The sequence below is a fragment of the Lagenorhynchus albirostris genome, chromosome 1 (genome assembly GCF_949774975.1).
Source record: "Lagenorhynchus albirostris chromosome 1, mLagAlb1.1, whole genome shotgun sequence".
NCBI lineage: Eukaryota > Metazoa > Chordata > Mammalia > Artiodactyla > Delphinidae > Lagenorhynchus > Lagenorhynchus albirostris.
This window is the reverse complement of record NC_083095.1, coordinates 176,920,492-176,944,369: the sequence shown is the minus strand read 5'-3', so window position 1 is coordinate 176,944,369 and position 23,878 is coordinate 176,920,492. Positions and strand designations below refer to the sequence as shown.

General features: G+C 35.9%; 1 protein-coding gene across 1 annotated transcript in view; it reads right to left on the bottom strand.

Moving 5' to 3' along the window:
- The window catches only part of MALRD1 (MAM and LDL receptor class A domain containing 1), a 567,689-nt gene that overhangs the window by 375,073 nt on the left and 168,738 nt on the right, over nucleotides 1-23,878 (bottom strand). The window contains exons 20-21 of the mRNA XM_060121258.1: nucleotides 9,807-9,983; nucleotides 7,148-7,310 (exon numbers count right to left, since the gene is read on the bottom strand). Of these exons, the coding sequence (XP_059977241.1) occupies nucleotides 7,148-7,310; nucleotides 9,807-9,983 (340 nt within the window). The remainder of the gene's footprint in view (nucleotides 1-7,147; nucleotides 7,311-9,806; nucleotides 9,984-23,878) is intronic.

The window sequence follows — 23,878 nt, the reverse complement described above, 5'->3', positions numbered from 1 at the left end:
AAGAAAAAAAAGAGGTTACCCTCTCTTTGTATTAAAGAAATGAAAAAATACAATTAGCTGCTACTTTAACCTATTAAATTGGAAAATACAAAAAAAAAATTAAACATTCAAGTGTTTGGCAAGCATACAGAAAAACAGACACCATCATGCACTGCTTTCAAAAATGGTACATTTTGCAAAGTAACACAAAATATAAATCAAATGTTTTAACGTATAAATAACAACAAATATAAAAATTCTACTCTGTACTCTCAGGATATAATCTACAATGTGTGTAAAGCTGCATAGTGTTCAGTGCAGATTGATTAAATCTGTGTATAATCAAAAGGAACTCAGAAATCAAATAGTGAGGAATTAAATTAGTGAATTATGGTACATCCTATTAATGGAAAACTACTGCCCCATTAAAAAAATGTATTGGTAAATAATTGCTTATAGATTGTAAATAAAATTAAAAGCATATTAAAAAATGTGATTGATAGAACCTATTTTTTGCTAAATATATATGTATATATGCATAGTGCTTTTATCATAGTGGCAAGATTATAGTTGTTAACATTACCTCCCTTTCTTATCTATATTTAAATATTCTCCTACAGTAAAAATACATTTCTTCATTTGTGGAAAAAAGTATTTTTGTAACAATAAAAATGTCAAATTCTTAGAACAATAAGTAAATGGTCTTTACCCATAGTATTATTTTAGTTCATTTATATTAGCCACTAAAATTCAGTTGGAGAGTCTTTTCAGGTATTATTCAATACAGAGACACAACCAAGATAGACCCACAGACCTGAGTGTCCACCGTGGGCCTCTCTTTCTGCTGGGAATTACACATCTATTCATGTGTATGCTGGTTTCATGTCTGATTAAGCTTACTATTCTCACAGACCAGATGCTCAGGAAATACATGACTAATGTAAGAATTAATTGTGTGCCTAGTCAAGGCTACTTCTCCTCCAGACCATAAGGATCTTTGAGTATTTGGTGTATCTGCATATACAAATGTCATTAGATCATATTGATGTTGGTTCATATGTGATATATATATATATCACATATATCACATATATATCATATATATACATAAATGGTTCATATGTGATATAGTATGTTTATATTTTCAAGTCCTTGTCTTAATATAAGAATTAAATCTAATTTATCTTTACTTAGTTGAGAAAACATTTTTTCCTCCACATTTTGTATAACTATAACAATTTTGTGCAGGAGTTGGGATGCAAATAAATTTACTTCATCGTAACGTGGTTAAAGGGAAGGCACATTCAAAAATTATATAATGAGGGCTTCCCTGGTGGCGCAGTGGTTGAGAGTCCGCCTGCAGATGCAGCGGACACGGGTTCGTGCCCCGGTCTGGGAAGATACCATATGACGCGGAGCGGCTGGGCCCGTGAGCCATGGCTGCTGAGCCTGAGCCTGTGCTCCACAACGGGAGAGGCCACAACAGTGAGAGGCCCGCGTACCGCAAAAAAAAAAAAAAAAATTATATAATGAAAATGAATTTTTAATTTCGGAATGCAATTGTAACCATGATATAAAAGTTATTATTTTATTATTAAACAGTGATCTTTGGTAACATAACATAAATCATACACTGTATTATGAATATATTCTTAAAACCTTACCATGTACAGCAAATATATATTACCTAACCTCTGTATATATATTATTTTAGGTACGGTTTACAAGTATTTTCAGCATAGATTTCTCTTAAATTCCATGTTTTCAAGTCACTGTAGTTAATTTTTAAAATTATTATCAAGCTAAAATACACTGAAATAAAAATAAAGTGATTTAAAACAAATTACTGATATATATGAAAAAAATAAAGAATAGGTGCTTAACTCAAGGTCAGTCTAAAATAAAAGCAATTTTTCCTGTGTTTTAGAGGTGCAATTATGCTTTATATTCAGTCCTGTGAAAACACTGCCGGAAATGCTATTTCCCATTAGTATTAAAACACTTAAGAGAAAATTACTACGGTTAATTTTTATTTTGCCTGTTTGTATTTGTATTTTTATTTTAGCAAAACGGTTTCTAAAGCCTGGTATTTAACCATTACTCTGGATTTATAAAACTGGATCTTTTTAGAAATTATATTGGGAGAGTGTTGAGGCATCTAAATTGGCCTATTAAAAATTGGCTGACCAGAGAAGGCTCCGAGAAAGCAGTAATTCTGGCAATTAATGTCTGAGACTAAAGCTTTGAAAATTGTTACTGTTGCAGAGCAGAAAACATTCAAATATTTTCAGTTTTACTGAAGCTTTATCCACATTTATATCTAGCACTTAGATACATTATGGTATGCACAGTTATGTCACAGAAACAACTTGCATTATTTATGTGGCTTTTAGTTTATAATGATGTCAAGCCCGTACAAACGCATAATGTAGATAGGAATGTAGGTGTATCTGCAGCAGTGGGGACTATAACTCATTTCCACCTGAAAGACCATGATCAGTGTTGTGAAATGAAAAGAAAAATCTAAGAAAAAGTACTTCTACTTCATAAACAAGCAGCACAAAATGGTGTTCTATCTAGTCTGCATTTCGAATGAGATGGCTCATATTCAAATAGTTTCTCAACAATCTGTAAGCAAACCTAAAAATGCAAAATATTTAAAAATATCTGTTTTTTCCAGATGATAATAAAATTGGTATGCTTGGTTTTGATCCAAAAGAAAGACTGAGATCATTTTTTAGAGGTAGAGAAGAGAACACATAGGCAAAAAGATTTGAGAGAAATGGCTGGGTGTTTTACAGTGAAAGAGGAAGCATAGAGGGTGTCTTGAGTTACATATCTTTTATTTATTTATTTTTAATGTATTTATTTATTTATTTTTGGCTGTGTTGGGTCTTCATTGCTGCACGCAGGCTTTCCCTAGTTGTGGCGAGCAGGGGCTACTCTTCGTTGCGGTGTGCGGGCTTCTCGTTGCGGTGGCTTCTCTTGTTGCGGAGCACGGGCTCTAGGCACGTGGGCTTCAGTAGTTGTGGCACACGGGCTCAGTAGTTGTGGCTCGCAGGCTCTAGAGTGCAGGCTCAGTAGTTGTGGCACACGGGCCTAGTTGCTCCGCCGCATGTGGGATCTTCCCAGACCAGGGCTTGAATCCGTGTCCCCTGCACTGGCAGGCGGGTTCTCAACCACTGCGCCACCACAGAAGCCCACATGCCTTTTAGATTAATACAGGGTAGAGTTTTCTCCCAAATGATTTCTCAATTATATGTTACTTTATAACACACAAATTTTATTTTTAAGAAAAATCATCTTAGAATACTTTTTGTTTATTGTTTTTTCCTGAAATATTTTGTACTATTTTTTTTTAATTAGTCACTGGATTTAGAGGAAAATGAGTCTGCTCTGATCAAAATTGGAATTAGTTGATAAGAAAGCCACCCTCTGTCTTTTAGCAATACCCTCCCCACTTTCTGTTATGGAGGGCCCCTAAGAATGAGGTTCTAGGACCACCTAGGAGTTACACTAAAAATACAGAGCCCCAGCTCTATTCCCAAGATTCTGGTTCAAGTGTCAGAATCTGCTTTTAAATGTATTACATATTTAAATATCAATAAGCCACAAACATTTTCGGAGGTACTTGATCCACACTTTAAGAAATTTCCCTAAAGCTTCTGTGAGCACAGTTAGAAACTACAGACCCAGAATATGCATACGTACTCTACTAGGTATACTTCCATATGAACAATAAATAGGAAGAGCTTAATCTTGCTTGAGGGAATGATTTAAGACTCCTAAAAGATCTTAATATTAAACCTTATTTAACCAATAGATGGGCATTTACTGCAGTCAAATAAAATGGATTTGAGGGCCAAGGGCTCAAAATGTTGCTCTCCTTGGCTTCCAGCTGTGAAAAGGAAGCTGGGTGAAAAAAAGGCTTTCCTATGAGTAAAAAATGATCATAAAATTTATGGTATTTAGCTACAAGCTAATTTACCAATTTGCGTACTAATGAAAAACTGCCTTGTGGCTTCCCTGGTGGCGCAGTGGTTGAGAGTTCGCCTGCCGATGCAGGGGACACGGGTTCGTGCCCCGGTCTGGTCCGGGAGGATCCCACATGCCGCGGAGCGGCTAGGCCCGTGAGCCATGGCCGCTGAGCCTGCGCGTCCGGAGCCCGTGCCCCGCAACGGGAGAGGCCACAACAGTGAGAGGCCCGCGTACCGCAAACAAAACAAAACAAAACAAAACAAAACTGCCTTGGCTTATCGAACTGATTATGGAGGTCAGAGTACAGGATTCTGAGATCTTATGAAATTACAAACCGTGAGGAATCATTACACAACACTTCCAAATCTTCAATGTTCTAAACATATTTAAATTTGAATTAGCTACAAAGCTCAGATGCTAGGTAATCCAAATACCTTGATTCAATGATAAGCAAATAATTTTTTAAAACAATTCTCAGCTGAGTAAGACTAATGTTTTTGCCAAGTTTCCTAGTAGTTCCTGGAGCATGAATGGATATAAACTCATTTTTCTTCTGTGGTGTGTGTGCGTGTGTTGTTGTTGTTGTTTAACTAGATTAGGGTGCTTTTCCCAAAATACCAAGAAAAGAAATTTTCTATTAAATATTCCCTCTCACTGCATAAGTTAGAGGAAACAGAAATTTCATCCAACTCCAATCTCAAAAGAACATGCAAATTGCAACTGATGATATTTACATTGAAGGGATTTTACTTTATTTTTTCTCTGGTTGTAGTTGAGAACAATATTTATTTCTAAATAAATATTTAGATTCCAATTCTAGGGAAAAAAATCATGCCAGGTGCCCTTAGTTGGTCCCTGCTGAACGGGATGAAGGGAGAATCCACTCACCATGCCCCGTGTGTTAAGACCATGGCCACACAGAAGCCCTAGAAGAAGAGACGACTATTTCTAATTCATATACAAATGCTGAATGCACCAGCTGTATGGAATGGTGTTACTCTCCCACAAACAAACAAGTAAAAAATAAAGATGCAACCCTTAATTTAGACCCAGAGTGCACTTTAGATCCTCAGGTACAAAGAATAGTCCATTAAAGTGTGAACACAAAACAATAGATTGTGGCTTAGACTATGACTTTACTTGTTTTTCATCATGGAAATGAAATGGTAAAAGCTGAGATCTTACTGAAGACTCATCTGCACAATGAAAACTTCCCTACATATTCCTACCCCACCATGACTCTTCTAGATGTTTTATTGCTTCATTAGGTGTATGAAGTGAGAGAATATTTTGAAATACAGTAATGTGATTTTTTTTCTTTTGCACTTGCTTATGAATATTCCTTACCAACCCAAGCCAGAAGCAATCTTTACTTAGGGTGAAGTGGAATCATAGAAAGTAAAGAGAAAGAAAGAACTGGTGTTGAGCTTTTTGATTTTCAAAACTGGTCTTGAAAACTGTTTCAGACACAGTAGTCTAAAAACCTGGCTTTAAATCTCTAGAGCCAGATACCTGAGAGAGAAAAGCATTTTCTAAATGGAAAATCTCCCCTTTAAATATACAAAAAAAAAACAACCCATAATTTGGACAAACTGAGCTTGGAGTTCTACTATAAGCCATAGAGTAGAATAAATGATATATAAGAACTGTTTCACAAAGTAAAAAATGTCAGACCTTCCTTGGCTGAAGAAAGGACCTAGAGAGAAGGGGAGAGGAAAACTAGAGAAGATAGAAGTTTAGGAACTGCCCCCTTCTCCAGGATTTTGTCATGTAGAGCACATCCATTCATCATTATCTGATTATTAAGTATTCCTATTTAAAATATATCTAATTTTGTGCCTTGTAGCCTTTAATTCTAAAGCAAAAATATATTGATCCTAATCATCAACTAACTCACTCAACAAATAATTACTGGGACTTAATACATAATGAGCATTAGAAATAATGCAATAAATGGGAATCACAGTCCTTGAAATTCCTCAAGGAATTTGCAGTCTATTGGAGGCAGAGGGTGAGGGTCAGAGACAAGTTAAAAGCCGATTATATTCCTTTGCTTATATGCTGCCATGTTTCTGTTTATACTTTTACTACCTAGAAGTGAGATTCTAGTCTTTTTTCCTTACAGAAATATAGTTTATTAATGAAGTATGGCTTATTTGCATGAGCCACAGAAACTTTCTGAAATTATCCTGTGCTTTTTTACGCCAGAAGCAGCCCAAGGAAATTTTGTATCCTGAAATTTCAAAAATTACTTGCCAACTGTCAAGTGTGATCAAAACAAAGCAGTATGACTATCTACTACTCTATTACTTTGGGCATTGTGGCTGCAGACGTTTAAATAAAATGATGGTAAAACTGGAACCATTTTAATAGAACAAAAGGGAGCTCAGAAAACCAGGGTGAAAAAGTCAGCCCAGGGAAAGAAAAATCATTGTACACTTAAGAGACCGTGGTCCCCTTGAGTACAAGGTCAAATTGGCCAGGGCAATGATGGACTGGACAGTGGATATACCTTTAGTTTTCTTTGAAGCAGCAACCTAGGAACTGGGGGTCATGAAGCTTTAACTGAGGAGAAGTGTGAAGGCATAAAGGTTTGGAAAAGATTCTCTGTAATATAAATGGGGATTCCTTTGTTGTCTTCAGTAACATTTCCTTGAAATCAATAAAAGGAAAGAGGAAGAATGGGATCTTGTAGGAAGTGAGCACTCAATATATTTGTGGACAACAAAACAGGGGGAAGGTATGAGTTATTAAACCTCGAAAGGAAAGACCAAAATAAATGATGATAAAGAGCAAAAACTGGAAGAAGAGGGAAAGGGGCAAGGTGTTGGAGGAGCAGCTGAAAAAGGAAGAAAAGGAGAAAAGAAATTTGGAGGGGAAGGAATGAATAGATAATTCTAAAACAACATATTAACAGTGCTTTTCGATGAGTGGTGATATTACAAATAATTTTTCTTTATTTACTCATGCTTTTCTCTGGTTTCTATGACTTTTATAAGAGCATTTACTATTTTTTAATTAATTTTTTTTTTAATTTTGTAAGAAAGAGTACACTTAGCCCACTTATGCTCTCACTTAAACCTTCATCTTTACAAGAGCATTAACTTAGGGTAAGGTGGTGTGGCAGGAATTTGGGAACTGCTTAATAAATAGTCCCTAACAGACATGTTCCAAATGCGTGTTCACTTACGTTGTGTGATCCACCGACGGCCTGTGATTTTCCTCCCCATGATGAATACTGGTTCCATTACCAAGTCCCCACCTGAATGTGTTTGAATCTTGAATTAATTTTTCTGAGCTTGGCTGGTACCATCTACACAGGCTTCCTTTTTCAAAGCTGCAAACTTCCATAGCTTGAATAGGATGGGACAGAGATAAGATGAGCTAATCACAATAAATGTATTAATAAATGGCGATTTCCATCTGCATCAGCACTTTCTTACTCTTGGGGTTTCTTTAAATTATAATCTAACTTTTAAGCATAACTGAAAGAATTAGGCGAATTGTTTACATAATCACTAGAAAAGTTTTAAAGAAATCTAGGTGTATTATATTCAAATATCTATATTCACTGAAATATGGAAATAAATGCACATACTGAAGATTCTGCTTTCATAAAGAAGTGAGATTTTAATTCGCTCTGAAAGCAGCAATTTAAGAAATGCCACTCTGTTCTGACACAACACTTACATTGCTTATATGACCTCCAAGTTCTGATAGGTCTGTTCTTTTCTCACAGTATTATCGCAAAGCTAAATCCCAAATTCCAAATTCCTTAAATTCAAAGCTATAAGATTTACAACAGCTTTTAGATTGAACCTCTTTCCTTGAAAGTTTTCAATATTCTTGTAATGACTGTATTCTAATATCAAACAAAATTAAAAGTCTAGTGATTTTTTAAATATATAAGTTGTGTGTGAAAACAAATGTTTCTTTTTCTCTCCTTCTCTCTCTCCTCCTCTCTCTGATGTGTTCATGTGTCTGTCTGTCTTAAATCCTCTACTTCTTGAATAAAAGAAAAGATTCAACTCAATGAGGTCTTGTGTATACAATGGAAAGCCTGGTGTGTACTCCAGGTTTTAAATGGCATAAACGGTGACAGCACAGGCTACCACTACTATGGACTGTGGTACTTGGATTCACGATTTAACATAAAATTCACGATTTAACATAAAATTTGAGAAGGAAAACTCCATCAAAAAAAGTGATTTTAATCATGACATTCAGGTGTGTTATTTAATCTCTAATATTAATATTGATCATATAATTATACTTATTTTGTGAAGAGATTTAGAATTCAATAGACTCCTGTTCATATTATTAAACAAGATTTTAAAAATTGTAGATTTTTTAAAAATTAGAGGACATAGAGTTTCAGGCAAGCTAAGATCTGCTGTACAACATTGTACCTACAGTCAACAATACTGTATTGTACACTTAAAAATTTATTAAGAAGGTAGATCTTATATTGTATTCTTATCACAATGAAAAAATTACAAAATATGACTGTAGATGACAAGCAGACTTATCACAATAGTTCATTTTACAAAGAGATGGCGAAGGCAAGACACAATTTGTTCAGAACTAAATGGTAATAATTCATGTTTAATCAAAATAAATAAATATCCCTATGATTTTAATAATTTAATAGTAGACATTCATTCAGGACATTTACAGAACTTATCAAAACTTCCCATCCAATCATAAATGGCATTACTAAAATTTCAAAGTTGAACTAAGAAGAAAGTCAGTATTTACTAAAGATGCTCACTAGGTGTAATTAATTAGATTTTGTGAAAACTTTTACAAAGTCGACTTACGTGTGATCAGAAGAGGATTTTAGTGTCTTCCCATGAGGGAGTCTGAATACCACAGCATCGTCCATTATATTATCTTACATCTGTGATGCACAGTACATCCTTCTGACCAACTCGAGTTAATTACTGTCCCATCTTATTCACAGAGTGAATTAGCTTTGATTTTATGAGGTTTTTTGGCCTGGATTAGTTTATTGTGTATTTTTTAAGTTTTAGAATTCCTTGATGAGGCTGACATAAGATAAATTAGAATTTCACTATACGCTATATTATCTGTATGTTCTAAACCGTCAGTATTATCAAGACACTTGATCAATATTATGGTAAATTCACATACAACTTAATAAAGAGCAAGGAAGGGGAAAAAAATCACAAGTGTTTATTCCTTCTGATCCTGTGTTTTGCCCATTCAGACACAGATTAATTTTTCTCCTCTCAGTTTGTATCTTTGACTGAGAAGTTCACTTCTAAATTAAATAATTTGCCTTGATCCATTCAGGAGAAGCCATAGATTGGCAAGTATCAATAAATGAAAACCATCTTTCAACAGTACCTAGCCGTTGAAGTGTCCACATGTATTAGGATTGGTTTTCTTATTAACTCTGCACATTTGACATAGTATTCATTTTATGTGTGCGTTTTGACAATGGTAAAATTTGAGCAGATTCATCTAATTTGAGGGTATTATGCTTCTTCCCTAAACATTTCTATTTAGTGATTGTGACAAGCAGAGACAAAAAGGGGGATGAATAAAAATGATAAATGATAGCTCTGGAATCAAGCTAAGTCCATGAAAACAAGTATTTTGAATTTAAATATTAATTTAAAGACACCTCTTGTTGGACATGATACAAGAATGTATGCTGATTCTTCTATCATTTTCTATACAAATAGTCCTTATGTTAAGAAACTGCTTTAAGCCAGGTTGAAATTTTCTAACTAGGACATTATGCCACGCTACTTGAGATAACACTAGTATTTTCTTGTCAGTTTTATGGCTATATTTAATGCAAAATTTGGGAATTCACGTACCGCAGGATGATTCATCTGATTTGTCAGGGCAGTCATATCTAAAATCACATTTCTGGATATTTTCAACACATTGACCATCAGAGCTGCAAACAAATTCATTGTCGGTACAGTTGTGTGGAGGTAAGTTTACTGGAATTAAAGTTTCTGGTGGAGTTGGAAGGTTCACTGGCAAATTACCTTGAAATAATAGACAAGTATCATTTTGCAGATTGTTCCATTTCTTTAAAGACTTCACACAATAAACTTTATTAAGTATGCTTCACACTCAACATTATAAAGAATATTTGATAGTATTTGCTAATCTGCTGAACTTCTTTATGTAAGCATATAAGTTGGGGTTCATGGCTTTAGTAATGGCAAATAACTTTAGATATCTTTGATTATAAAAATAAGTGAAGGTGCAGATGGAAATTATTGAAAAGCTCTTCAGAGCTCACTGAACAAATGAGAGGCTCAAGAATAGGGCTTGGAAGATCAGCAGGAAAAAGTGAATCCCAGGTGCTGGCGTTAGGAACCAGAGTCAAGGTCAGGTTGAACCTTCTAGTTCACTAGGTGAATAAACTTTGTTCTTCCACTGCTACAACGAACTTAACATCTCCTCTTTGTTTCAGATATCCCCACATAGCTGGGATTCAAGGTTGCAAGATAGACCCAAACCAAAAGTATTCACCCAGAAATATTTAAATAAGCTATAATTTCTGATATTACAGAGTTTAGAAGAAATTTATAGAAGTTGATTAATTTAGACAGTAAGCTATCCAATAAGCACTTATTAATAACATCTCTGTGTCATATACATGGTAGATGTAGTGGACTTAAAGCCAAACATGCTGTCACTGCCATAAAAGAGTTTACAGACTAGTGGATAAGGCAGTCAGGAAATTCTTTCATTACAGTTCCATGGGATAAGTTTAGGATAGAGATTTTAACATGATGGAGGCAAAAATGACACCTATCCCTTAACTCCTGTATTCACATCCTCAGACCATGGTATATGGTGGGTACACTATCATTGTGAAGTGAGTGAATACATATACAGATGGATGGAAGGATGAAGGAGGGATGGAAGGATGGTAGAAGGGATAGAAGGATGGATGGATGACAGAGTGAGTGAATGAATAGATGAACAAAGGTTAAGATTGTACAGTATATTAAGAGAACACAGGAAAATTCTGTATCAGATGGGGAAGACTTCCTGGCATGGTGATGTTTACACTAAGTTTTTATTTTTTTTAACTTTTTATTTTATATTGGAGTATAGTTGATTAACAATGTTGTATTATTTTCAGGTGTAAAGCAAAGCGATGCAGTTATACATATACACTTTTTAGTTTTAAAGGATGATTTGTTGCTGGGTAGATAAAGAAGGGTACAAGGTCTTTTGAGGCAAGGAGAAAAGACTCATGTGAAGACAGAGGAATGTATTTTCCTGTTGTTTTCTGGAATACTGTGAGAGTTCGACAAGAAGACTATCTTGGGATATGGTAAGAATGCATCTGATGGAGTCATCAGATACGGGACTAGAGAGGAGAGGGTTATCAGGTCACAGAGAGCTAAGTGGGACCAACCAGGATTTTGAAGTACATATAAAAAGCTGTGGAGAAACACCAAGATATAAAATTTCCACTTCAAGAAATACTTATCAGGTATTAGCGTGGAGAATGATTTGCTGGTGGCTCTGACATGGGGAAGAGAGAACAGCTGAGCTTCCAGGCAACTAATAAACCAAAGCAGAGATGTTTTGCAGGGGACAGAAAAGACCTGAGCAATATTACACATCCAGTGTCTAGAGGACTGGGGATGTGGGTGCTTTGGGGAACTTGAGGAGAGTCCAATAAATAGTACTTTATTTCTTAGCTCAGGCTTTGAAGCAATTAAGTACTAAGACTGAAGCGTAGGGCAGCTAGTAGATCAAAATATCAACCTTTTTACGGATGAAGTCGATACTGGAAAAAAATAGCCTGTATCTGTAGGCAGGTAATCTTTCAGAGTGTGAAACACAGACTAAGTTATAACCTGTGCTGGAAATTTCTATACAGAAGCTGACCATTGTGAACTACAGCAAGGAAGAGCTGAGCACATCTCAGACTTCCTTCAGCTAACTCTCTCCGCAAAAAGAGGAAACTAAGAGACCAGGTATGCATGTGCAGGCTCTCCTTGCAAACTCAACAATCCATTGCTGCTTTTCCACAGTTTACATTAGCGTTCACTGTTGGTGTTTTACATTCTGTGGGTTTTAATAAATGTATAATGACAGGCTTCCACCATTAGCGTGTCATACAGAATAGTTTCACTACACTAAAAAACCTCTAGGCTCTGCTTTTCTGTCTGTCCCTGCCCCCAATCCCTGGCAAATATTGATCCTTTTACTGGCCCCATAGTGTTTTCCAGAATGTTATATAATTAGAATCATACAGTATGTAGGCTTTTCATGTTGGTTTCTTCCACTTATTAATATGTATTTAAGTTTACTCCAAGTCTTTTCAATGGCTTAATAGTATGTTTCTTTCCAGCACTGAATAGTATTCATTGTCTGGATATTAATCCAGCACTGAATAGTATATCAATTGTCTGGATATACCACAGTTTATTAATCTCCCACTGAAGGACATCTTGGTTGACTGGGCATCTTTTCATATACTCATTTGACATCGATGTATCTGCTGTGGTGAGATGTCTGCTCAGATCTTTTGCCTGTTTCTTCATCTGTTGATTTTCTCACTGTTGAGCTTACAGTGTTCCTTGTATATGTTGGATAACTCCTTCATCAGATAGGTCTTCTCCCAGTCTGTGAACTGTCTTCTCCATCCCTTAAAAATGTCGTTCACAGAGAAGTTTTCCATTTTAATCAAGTATAATTTATCAATTATTTCTTTAAATGATTGTCTTTGGTGTAGTATCTAAAAAGTTATCACTATAACCAAAGTCATCTAGATTTTCTCCTATGTTATCTTAGGAATTTTATAGTTTTGCATTTTAGATTTAGGTCTACAATCCACTCTGAGTTCACTTTTGCGAAGGATATAAAGTCTGTGTCTAGATTCTTTTTTTTTTTTTTTTTCCCCACATGGATGTCTAGTTCCAACACCAGTTTTGGAAAAGACCATCTTTTTCCCATTAAATTGCCTTTACTCCTTTGTCAAAGATTAGTTGACTATATTTACATGGGTAGATTTCTGGCTCTCTATGCTCTTCCAATGATACAGTGCTCTGTTTTTTCACCAATACCACACTGTCTTGATTACTGTAGCTTTATAATAAGTCTTGAAGTTGGGTAGTGTCAGTCCTCCAACTTCGTTCTCCTTCAATATTGTGTTGGATATTCTGGGTCTTTTGCCTCTCAATACACACTTCAGAATTAGTTTTTCTATATTCACAAAATAATTTGCTGGGATTCTGATTGAGATTACATTAACTCTATAGATCAAGCTAGGAAGAATTAACATCCTGAATGTAGTGAGTCTTCATGCATGTTTTTGTGTCCTTATCTCAAACATACATGTTCCATTTAAAATATACACTATTTTGAGTCTTAGAAAATTTTACATAAATAATATTCATATTTCTTTTGAATTTGCAATCTTGACTCCAAACATATTTTTCAGATTTATCTCTATTGTTACATAGAGAATCAATTCATTCATTTAACTGGTTAGGGTATTCAATTAAATGAATACCTGGAGTCAAATATTTATTGTATGAATAGTCTGTAGCTGGTATATCTCTTCTCAAGCAGGACAGTAACAATATCTATAAAGTGTGCTACAATGGATGTCTTTGTACATTTCTCTTTGCAAACATATGCCAGAGTATTTCCAAGGCAAGGTACCTTGAAATGAAATTTCAAAGTTATAGGGTATGTAATCAGTCAACTTAAGTAGTTGTTTTCAAAGGTGGTTTACCCATTTCCACCCAGAAACGTGTGCATTTCTCATATTCCAGCCAACACTTGGCATCATCAGATTTTTTTTAATGTTTGCCAGGGTAACAGGTCTGAAATAATAATTCCTTGATATTCTAACTTGTATTTCCCTAATTATTGAGACTTTTTTTAGGGGCCACACAAGTATCTTACTCTCGTTTTTGACTAACTATTCACATACCCTGCTCTTTTTCTCTACTAAATCCATCGTCTTTTTCTTATTAATTTACAGGTTTAAATTAATCCCATATTCTCCATACTAATCCTCAATCATTTGTCTAAGTGACAAATATGCTCTCCTAATCTAGTCTTGCCATTTTCTATGGTGTCTTTCAGAATAAAAAAACCTCTAATTTTAATATATCAATCATTGCCTTTATGGTTTGTGCTTTAAAATTTCACTAAAAGTAATCTTCCCTATTCTAATATCATAAATATGTTTTCTATAATTTCCATGAAATTTTGATAGTTTTATTTTTCATATTTAGATCTTTCCTCCCTCTGGGCTCTACTGTTATCTATTATCTGTGATGAGAATCTAAATACAATTTTTTTTCACATGAATGGCCACTTTTTGATCTATTAGTCTATTGGTGCAACTCAAACTTCTCTCATTTATCATTTTATATTTTATTATGAAATATATTATACATATATAAGAATGAACATAAAATATGTGCCTGGTTTAAAGAAGAAGAAGAATAGCCATATATTTGCCTTCCAGTTTATGGAAATGAAATTCACAAACAGTTTTGAACCCTCCAGTGTTTCCCCGCTGACTCCATCCCCTCATTGGCATCTCTCCTGGTTCACAGTACACTGAAATTTGTGTTTTATTTCTTTGCTTTCATTTGTGTTTACATTTTCTTCATTTGCATATATACCAAATAACGTCTTACAGTGCTTACTTATTAGCTTATGTGACTAAATAACTTATTGTGAAATTCTTAGAATAGTGACCATATACATGGAGCACCATGTAGGTCCTTTTTAAATAAATAAAATGTTGTTTAGATTCAAACTTTAGATGAATGGACTCCATTCTCTATATAATCTGCAACTTGATTATTTTCTGAACATTGTACATTCATCCATCCAAACTAATGTGTGTTCTTGCAGTTTAGCTGTGTTGACTGCTGTATAATGTTTCACTATATGAATATGTAACATATGTTATATAGCCATTCTACCATCAGTGGTTTTTGAGTTGACTCTGAGGTTTTGTTTCTTTGTACATTTCTCCTGAGGTACCTACATGTGGAATCGCTTGGTCACAGAGGATGCACATCTAAATTTACTAGATAATGCCAAACTGCTTTCAAAAGTAATTGTATCAATTTCTATACTTCTCAGTAGTGTATAAACATTCTGGTCATACCACATGCTCATCATCCACTGGTATATCTAGAATTACCTGCACATTTGCCATTTTCTTTGCTGTCCCTTCCCTTTTGCATCTCAGCCCTTGTTGAGCTCATTCTGTCTCCTTTAAATGTTCACATTTACATAGTTCATTTGGTAGGAGGCTGGTGCAGTGAAATCATTTTTTGTTTGTTTTTGGATGTCATGCTCTGAGTGCCTATTTTCACCCTCATTCCTGAAAGAATTTTGCTTTGCTCTAGACTGTTATTTTTTCTCAGAACTTTGAAAATAATTTCAACTGTCTTCCTACTTCCTTTCTTGCTATTGTGAAGTCATCTATTAATCTGATTGCAGTTCTTTTTTAACTGTATTTTAATCTCTGGCTATTTTTACCATAATCTTCCCTTTCATTTTTTTTCTAATTCATTTCCATAAGCCTAGACCTGGATTTGTTCTAATATTTTGCATGAGGTTGAATAGGCTTCTTAAATCTTATGTTAATTCTTAGCCATTATATCTTTGAAAATTGCTTCTCCTCCATTTTCTTTATTCTCTCTCTGGAACTCCATTAGCTTTTATGATCTATCCTTCAAGTAAATCTATCCCTTCCATTTTCCTTTTCTATCTCTCTCTGCTGCTCCCTGAAATTTCCTCATAGTTATTCTCCAGAAGACTAATCACAGCATTGATTCAGCTATTTAATTCATCTGCTGGGATTTTTATTTCATTGATTTTATTTCTCACTTCACGATGGCCAATTTGCTACTTCTTTCAAAATTTTCTGGGTTTTTTTTTTTTTTTGGACAACATCATGCTATTTTCTTATGGCTTAGAGTCCTTTAATATTTTAAATTATTTATTAGTTTTCTATTTTTTGCATAACAAATTTCCACAAACCTTAGAATTTTAAACTAATAAACACTTATTATCTCACACAACTTATGTAAGTCTGAAACACAGAAGAGGCTTAGCTTGGTGGGTTCTAATTCAGGGTCTCATAAGATTACTGTCAAGACGTCAGCCAAAGCTGCAGTCATCTGAAGGCTTGACCGGGGATGGAAGACCTGCTTTCCAAGGGGGCTCATGCCTGGGAAGTTAGGCTACTGTTGGCAGGAGGTCTCAGTTCCTGGGCTTTCTCCAAAGGGCTGCTTGTGTATCCTTCAGACATGGTGTCTGACTTCCCCCAGAGTGAGTGATCCAAAGGAAGACAACAGAAGCCTAGCTTTGGAAATCACACCCAGTCATTGCCACATGGGTCACTAGTTACCCAGGTCAGTCCTACTCAATATGGGAGGGGCCTGGTCCACAGATCATGAATACCGTGAGGTGGGGATTATTGGGGACTATTTTGGAGGTTGGCAACCATAATTTTTTGTGCTTGATTTTTATGTGAGAATCCTTTATCATCTAGTTTGTAGAAGAGTCCTTCTAGATTAACTTTGAGTTGTTTCTAGATTAACTAGTTGTTAATTAGTTGTTAATCTAGTTGTTTCTAGATTAACTTTGAGTTGAACCCCACTGGTACCTCCACCCAGGGATGATATACCCCTTTTGGCCCTCCTCTCCCCTTTTCCTGCCTCTCATCCATCCTATATTCTCTTTACTCCCTAACTCTGGCAATCACAGTATGCTTTCTGTTCTATTTTTCTATTTCTCTCATGTGGGCATTTCTCTTTTGTAACCTCAGCTTAACATTTAAAAAAATGCATGTTACATTTGACATTTCTAGGTATATGTAGTGTTACAGTTTTCAGATCATCTGGTCTGCCACATTATTAAAATCAGTAGTCTTAACTGCATCTTTAGGCCTGGTTTCAATTTATACTAGGAAACAGTCCCTCACTTAAGAAGAAATCATAGACATGCGTGGCTATCTTAGAAAAAGGAGGTAGATGAGTCTATATTCAGGAAAAATAGAGACAACTCATTTTCTATCTCAGAAATGATCCAGGTAAAATGACCTGGATCCCAGGTAGGTAAAAATATCACTACTCTAAAAAAGAAATAGGAAAACCTTAAAATTCTTTGTCCTTTCCTCATTACTCTTTGTTATTCTACCAGAATTAGTGAATCTTAAAAGATAAGTGTAATATGTTTGTATTTGAGAGCACCAAAAGAATTATTGGAAGAAAGTGTTTCTTACTCCAAAGTCCAATTCTGGAAATGGTGGTATAACTGGAAAGATGGAGTTGCCACTGATTCCTTGGGATCTGCCATGTAGAAGTAAAACAGAGCCCAGACACATGGTTAGACCAAGACATCATGTGGAGCCTGAGGCATGGCAAGGACTGCAAGCCTCCTGACACATCTCTGACCCTCACAGATGCTTTATACTTTCATGTAAGGAACACGAAGTCAGTTTGTTTTACTTTGCTATGACTCAGAGCAGTATTTCTTATTAAAGAATCCTGCTCTTAACTCAGGTGAGAGGCCCGCATACCGCAAAATATATATATATATATATATATATATATATATATATAAAAATAAACAGTGAACAACCTTAATAGTAAAACATACCTAGAACAATAAGCCCATCTTAGTCAGTCTGGGCTGCCATAATAGAATCCCACAGACTGAGGGGCTTAGACAACAATTTATTTCTCACAGTTCTAGAGGCTGAAAGTCCAATATCAGGGTACCAACGTGGCTGGGTTCTGAGGGCTCTATTCCAGGTTATGTCCTTACATGGCCTCCCTTGGTATATGCATGCAGAGAGAGAGAGATCTCACATCTTTTCCTCTTCTTATAAAAGCACTAATCCCATCATGAGGGCATCAACTTCAACAACCCAAATTACCTTCCAAAGGCCCCAGCTCCAAATACCATCACATTGGGGGTTAAGGTTTCAACATATGAATATTGGAACATTCACTCCACAGCAAAACTTGTGATTTTTTTTAAACCTATGATTGTTTAGAAATGCTGAAGTTGGTAGCAATGGTAGAGTTAATGCTCTTAAAATAAAAAAAAACACTAAAAGCTTTGCAGATGAGACAAAATTGAAAGGTGAAATGCAAATAACTGAACACCAAGAAGCAGAGGTTAGTCTGGTTTGATCTGATTTTCTTCCCCATCCCTAAGCCAAAGGGAAACCAACTCACCTGCACAGCTGTCACCCTAGATGACTCAGGCTCCGGATGGACTCGATGTCCTAATTCCTTGCTCTGTGAATTCCTTGTAACAAATATGATATACTTCATGCTACCCTAGTGTAATCTTTCTGGTAAAAATAGATTTTCCAACTTCTTTTATACTAGACTTCCCTCCTGACAGCTATTCCCACACTGGTAATTAAACAAGTAAAAATTTTAACATCCTAAGCCCTTGATAAATTATTGCCAGCTTTAGCGATATCACAACTGTGTGAATTACTTGACTAATATGTTGTTCTTTATCTCCAAGTAACAATGCGTATGTTTTTCTTGTGACTTCGGATGTTAAGAAATACATTTAATTTAAAAATTTAAAAGTCTACTTGAGGTTTAAACATAATCAATCTTCAGAAAAATTAAAAATTTGAAATATCTACAGCACCAGAAGAAAAGCGTTTCCTATTGTTCCTATTGCACTTAACATAATAACCTGGGGTTATAACCACAAGCTGAAACGACTATATTTAGCATAATCGTACTAAAGTGTCTGTGCTAGGTCTACTTCCTAGGATAGTAGGTTTTACTGAAACATAGCTACTCTTTGGATATGACTTATTAACAATTGTGACACAGCTCTTTGCCTCATATGATGCACTGTCTCTTTTTCTTTCTCCAGTAGCAAATCAGCTCTTTTTTGAAATATTTTTGCTCTACCACATGGATTCAATAAAATTTTCCAGGTAGCACAAGATATTTTCCATATTTAAAGACATTCTACTACCTTTGAAAGTGACTAAAAATAAACCTAACTAGCAGTTGGACAATTTTCAAGCTAAAATTTAAGTATTTCAACAGCCTTCTCCACTTTTGGTATTTAGCATTTCCTTCAATTAAAAGATGACAAACTTTTAAAGTTTTAAATTTAAAATATGTTAAACCAGTTATTTGTCGAATTTTATTTTCTAGAAACTTATTGGGTTGGCCAAAAAGTTCATTTGGGTTTTTCATAAGATCTTATAAATAAAATACTATGTTGCATGGACCATAGGCTTTGGGCAAAATTTTTCCCTAGGTATATGCTCAATCACTTTATGACACTACACCAAAGACAATAAAACCAGAATATTTTAGATTACAATCACTGAGTCTCAAATTTCTTCATTTTTGCCTTGAAGTGTTTTACTGAACTGCAAATATTTCCAACATTTCTAAAATTTTCTTCAGAGGCTATATTTCCTTCTGAAAAATATGGATAAAAGAGGACCTCAAAGCAAAATGCTTTCATTTAATTTACTATCCTGATAAAAATGTAATGGATACACCAAAATTAGTATTAGAAGGTAAAAAGCTGCAGGTGGGGCTTCCCTGGTGGCGCAGTGGTTGAGAGTCTGCCTGCCGATGCAGGGGACGTGGGTTCGTGCCCCGGTCCGGGAAGATCCCACATGCTGCAGAGCGGCTGGGCCCGTGAGCCATGGCTGCTGAGCCTGCGCGTCCAGAGCCTGTGCTCCGCAACGGGAGAGGCCACAGCAGTGAGAGGCCCGCGTACCGCAAAACAAAACAAAACAAACAAAAAAAAAACCCAAAAAACTTGCAGATGATATCTGAAAAATGAACACAAAAGAACTCACACATCTTGCCACTGAAACAAACATCACTCTTTGCAGAAGGAAGGGAGACTTGATCAAGCACAAATAAAGCTGGTGAGATATTGAGGTGAAGGAGGAGGGATGTCAAAAATTCAATCAACTCAGCCAGTTTAGCAATAACAACAACAAAAACCATTCAGTGGGCAGGGGAGGAACATCATAAAAATTGTTAAGCATTCTCTAAAGAGTTACCATACTTTCTCAATTTTAAGGTATCATCAGTTGCAAGATATGTCACTGACTTAGTAACAACTTTCCTGGGAAAAGAAAAACACTAATTCCTTGGACAGTGATACTCATTCTAATAATTAGTAGTTCTAGTAACTAATAAATCTAATACACATGCTGAATTCTGAAATTTTAACTTTGATGAAAAGTGCGTAGGTATTTTTTTTCAGTTTGCAAACAGTGTGTTGTGATGCTATGTCGTCACAGATTTATTTTTCCAAATAACCCAGCTATCTCACCAATAATCTTGGACACAAGAAAGAAAACTCCTGTTGCATGTATTCTGCTAAAAGACACACACTCCTTGCTTTTCTGATGGAAGATGGAAGGAATAATGCAAAACAGATACTTCCTTTGGGATAATATTTTAAAATCTGAATGTCTGGCAACAGTTCTTCCTAAATCTACTCTGAAGGTCTAATTCAAGGTGAAGGGAAAGCTATTTAACTTTGCCATTATTCCACATCATTATCTACTCTGGGAACAGACAACATCATCACACACCGATGCAAAGAATCATAGGATTCTATTGCATGGTTAAGATTGTCTACTTTCCCTAGAAATGTAATTAATCTTGCATAAACAGCTGTTTCTCTATTTTCCTCCTGAATTAGATTTAAAATGATAATCTATATCATCAAAGTACTGAAACAAAGGAGATACGATCCATTATTGAGAAGGGATTTGAAAATTGTTAGAAACAACTAGAAGTTAGAAAATGAGAGACAACCTAACCTAGAGGAACAAGTAATGATGGTCTAGGACAAAGTAAAAAGAAACTAAGTTTATGGCATAAAAACTATTGAGGAAAATTAATAAAAGTTTGCAGTTAAGAAGCTCTGTCATTCGAGTCAACAGCGTTTTGAACCAAGGTCATGGCAGAGGTAATGGAAAAAGTAGAACAGATGTGAGAAATATTTTGGAGTTTAAGGGGAAACTTAAAAGTTTAAGGGGAAAGCCAAAGACGACTATAGTATTTCAATCCTGGGTTGCTCGAGGATACTGAGGTCATCAAAAGGAACAAGGGAGACGTAGGGGAAAGAGAAGTTGATTTTGAGGAAATAGGTAAAAATGAAATAATCTCCTCCTTTTTAGTCACTTTTAGTATAAAATAAAATTACAGGTTACAAATCTGCTCTTTGGACATGAGGTCAATAGTTTGTGTTTTTTTTAGTTTTTTATTTGTTTTGTTTTGTTAATCAAGGAGGAAACATGCTGTAGATAATGTTCATATTGAAAGCAAATCAATGTCTGTAAGTGAACCTACGCGGACTGATCCCACCTCAGCTAACATGATGTCATGTCAAAACACTGACTGATAATCAAAAGCAATATTTCTATTAAAAACCTAATCTTTATTTTCGTTTTCATCTTATGGTAAGATCACATCAGCTTCCTTTATGAAACCTATGGCTTCAGCAGGCTTTGTGGTTTCTGCCCAGAGTTTCTTTTGCTATGAAGCCAACATGAAAACCACGCAGTTCAGTCTTTAAAATTCCATATTTTTCTTCCAAAACTTAAAGCAGAAAATTGGGACTAACGGTGTGTAACTGATATTTCACATCTCTGCCCTTGTTTCTGGCAGCTCTTTTCCCTCTACCTTGGCAACATCAGCCCCAGAATGCATGTAGCAGGATAATTAAAGCAGCAACAGTAGCAACAATGACTTGTGTTCCCTTTCCGTATTCTTTTTTGTTCCCCTCTGCCACTGGGGTCACAGCCATTCTCCCTAAGCAAAGACTGGGAGGCGATTTGGCCCTGAAATCAGACCCCTTAGGTGAAAAATCTCATTCCCACCCTCAATTGTGCATTCTTACCCAGGTCACCGATGCTCTTTAAGTTTAGTTTTTCACACCCATAAAATGGAAATTGCTTTCTCTTCCTTGGGTGGTTAATGTATTTGATGAACAATATAATAATAGTGATAAACATTATGATCCAAAGAAGCAGACATTGTACTCTGCCACTTTATAGCTGGATAGCCTTGGGCTGGTTAGCTCCTTCTCAGTTTGCTCCCTAAACTTGGGATAACAAAGGCATCCATCCCATTCAACATTCAAGATCTCTTCACCTGTGATGGACCAGGCACTATTTTGTACTCTTAAAAGAAAATAGGATTATGTGAGATGATACACAGAGTGATATATGGTATTAATGTAACCATTTATCAGCTCCCTCCCTCCTAAGGACTTTCTGTATTCTCGGCCCCTGCCAAGTTCCCTGTGTGTGGCAAATACTTCCCTGAGCCATTGTCGGGCTTGGTCACTTGACTTGCTCTGACCAATGGAAATGAAGACACATGATGCCCTAATAAAAGCTTTAAGTATACTTTCTTTTTCCAACCCTCTGACTTAAAAACAGAATGTGTCAGACAGGGACTTGGTCCATCAGCCTGGGTCGCATATAGACAGGACCCACAGAACAGAGATACATAACTTGAACTACATAGAATTATACAGAGCTATGAACAAGAATTACATGCTGCTATTCTTCTACGCCAAACCACACACTTAAGAGTAAGAAATAAATGCTTGTGATTGTAAGTCACTGAGATTTGGCTGTCAACAGAAGCTGACATGCAACACAGTGTCTTACATATAGAAGTAATTAACATTTTAACAATAATAAATTAAAATATATAAACACTTAAAAAGATATAAACATCTCTCCACCTATCCACCCACCTATCCAACAGATGTTTATCGAGTATTACTATGTGTCAGATACTGTTTATGCTACTGAAGGTATGGCAGTGATCAGATAAAATCCCTGCTCTCATGCCACTAACATTATTATGGCGGAAATAAAATTTGACTATAAGGGGATGCGTGTTGTGGAGAAAACACAGGGGAAGGAGACAGAAAATGTCAGGTAAGGAGATAAGAAGAGATGTGTGTGTGTGTGTGTGTGTGTGTGTGTGTGTGTGTGTGTGAAAGAGAGAGAGAGAGAGAGAGAGAGAGAGAGAGAGAGAGAGAGAGAGAGATTGATTGAGAGAAGGTTTCACTAGAGAAATTTTCCAACAGAGATCAGAAAGAAGTAAGGGGGGTGAAGGGGATATCTGAGGGAAGTACATTCCAGGAAGAGAGAATAGCAGGTATAAAAGCCCTGAGGCATGAATGGGTTGGAGTGCTCAAGGACCAGCCAAGAGGTCTTGTAGTTGAGAGACATCAATGAGAGGCACATTGGCAGAAAGTAAAGTCAGAGCCGTATGAGAGGGCCGGTCATTTATTCCTTGGAAGTTATTGGAAGAAGTTTGGCTTTTGTTCTGAATGAGATGGGATGTCATAGGAAGACTCATGATAGGGTAACATGAGCTTATGTAAGTTTGAAAAGGATCATTCTGGCTGCTGTTTTGAGAAGAGATTATGTGGTTCAAGGGTAGAAGCAGACAGATCATTGACAAAGCAACCACAATAATCTGTACAGAGACGACAGTGGCTTGGACCAAGGGGAGAGTATCAAGAGCAACGAGAAGCAGTAGACTCCGGATATATGTGAAGGTAGTGGCTCATCAGATTTGTTGATGAAGAAGAAGCAACTGGAGATAAACTATCATTTACTGAGACAGGGAGGCGTGCAAGAATGATCGGATTGAGGGAGCAATGGGTCATCAAGAATTTACTTTTAGACACTGAGGGATAAAGGTAAACTTGTTGAATTCTGATTTCCTTCTGCTGGCTTTCCAGAGAAGCATTTGGCTTTCTGCAGAGTTTCATAGAAACCACTGCACAGAGAATGGTAATTAATCCTGCCAGAATGATGAGGTGGAGAATCAGAGGTATGACATTAGCTACAGCAGAAAGAACTGGAATCCAGCCC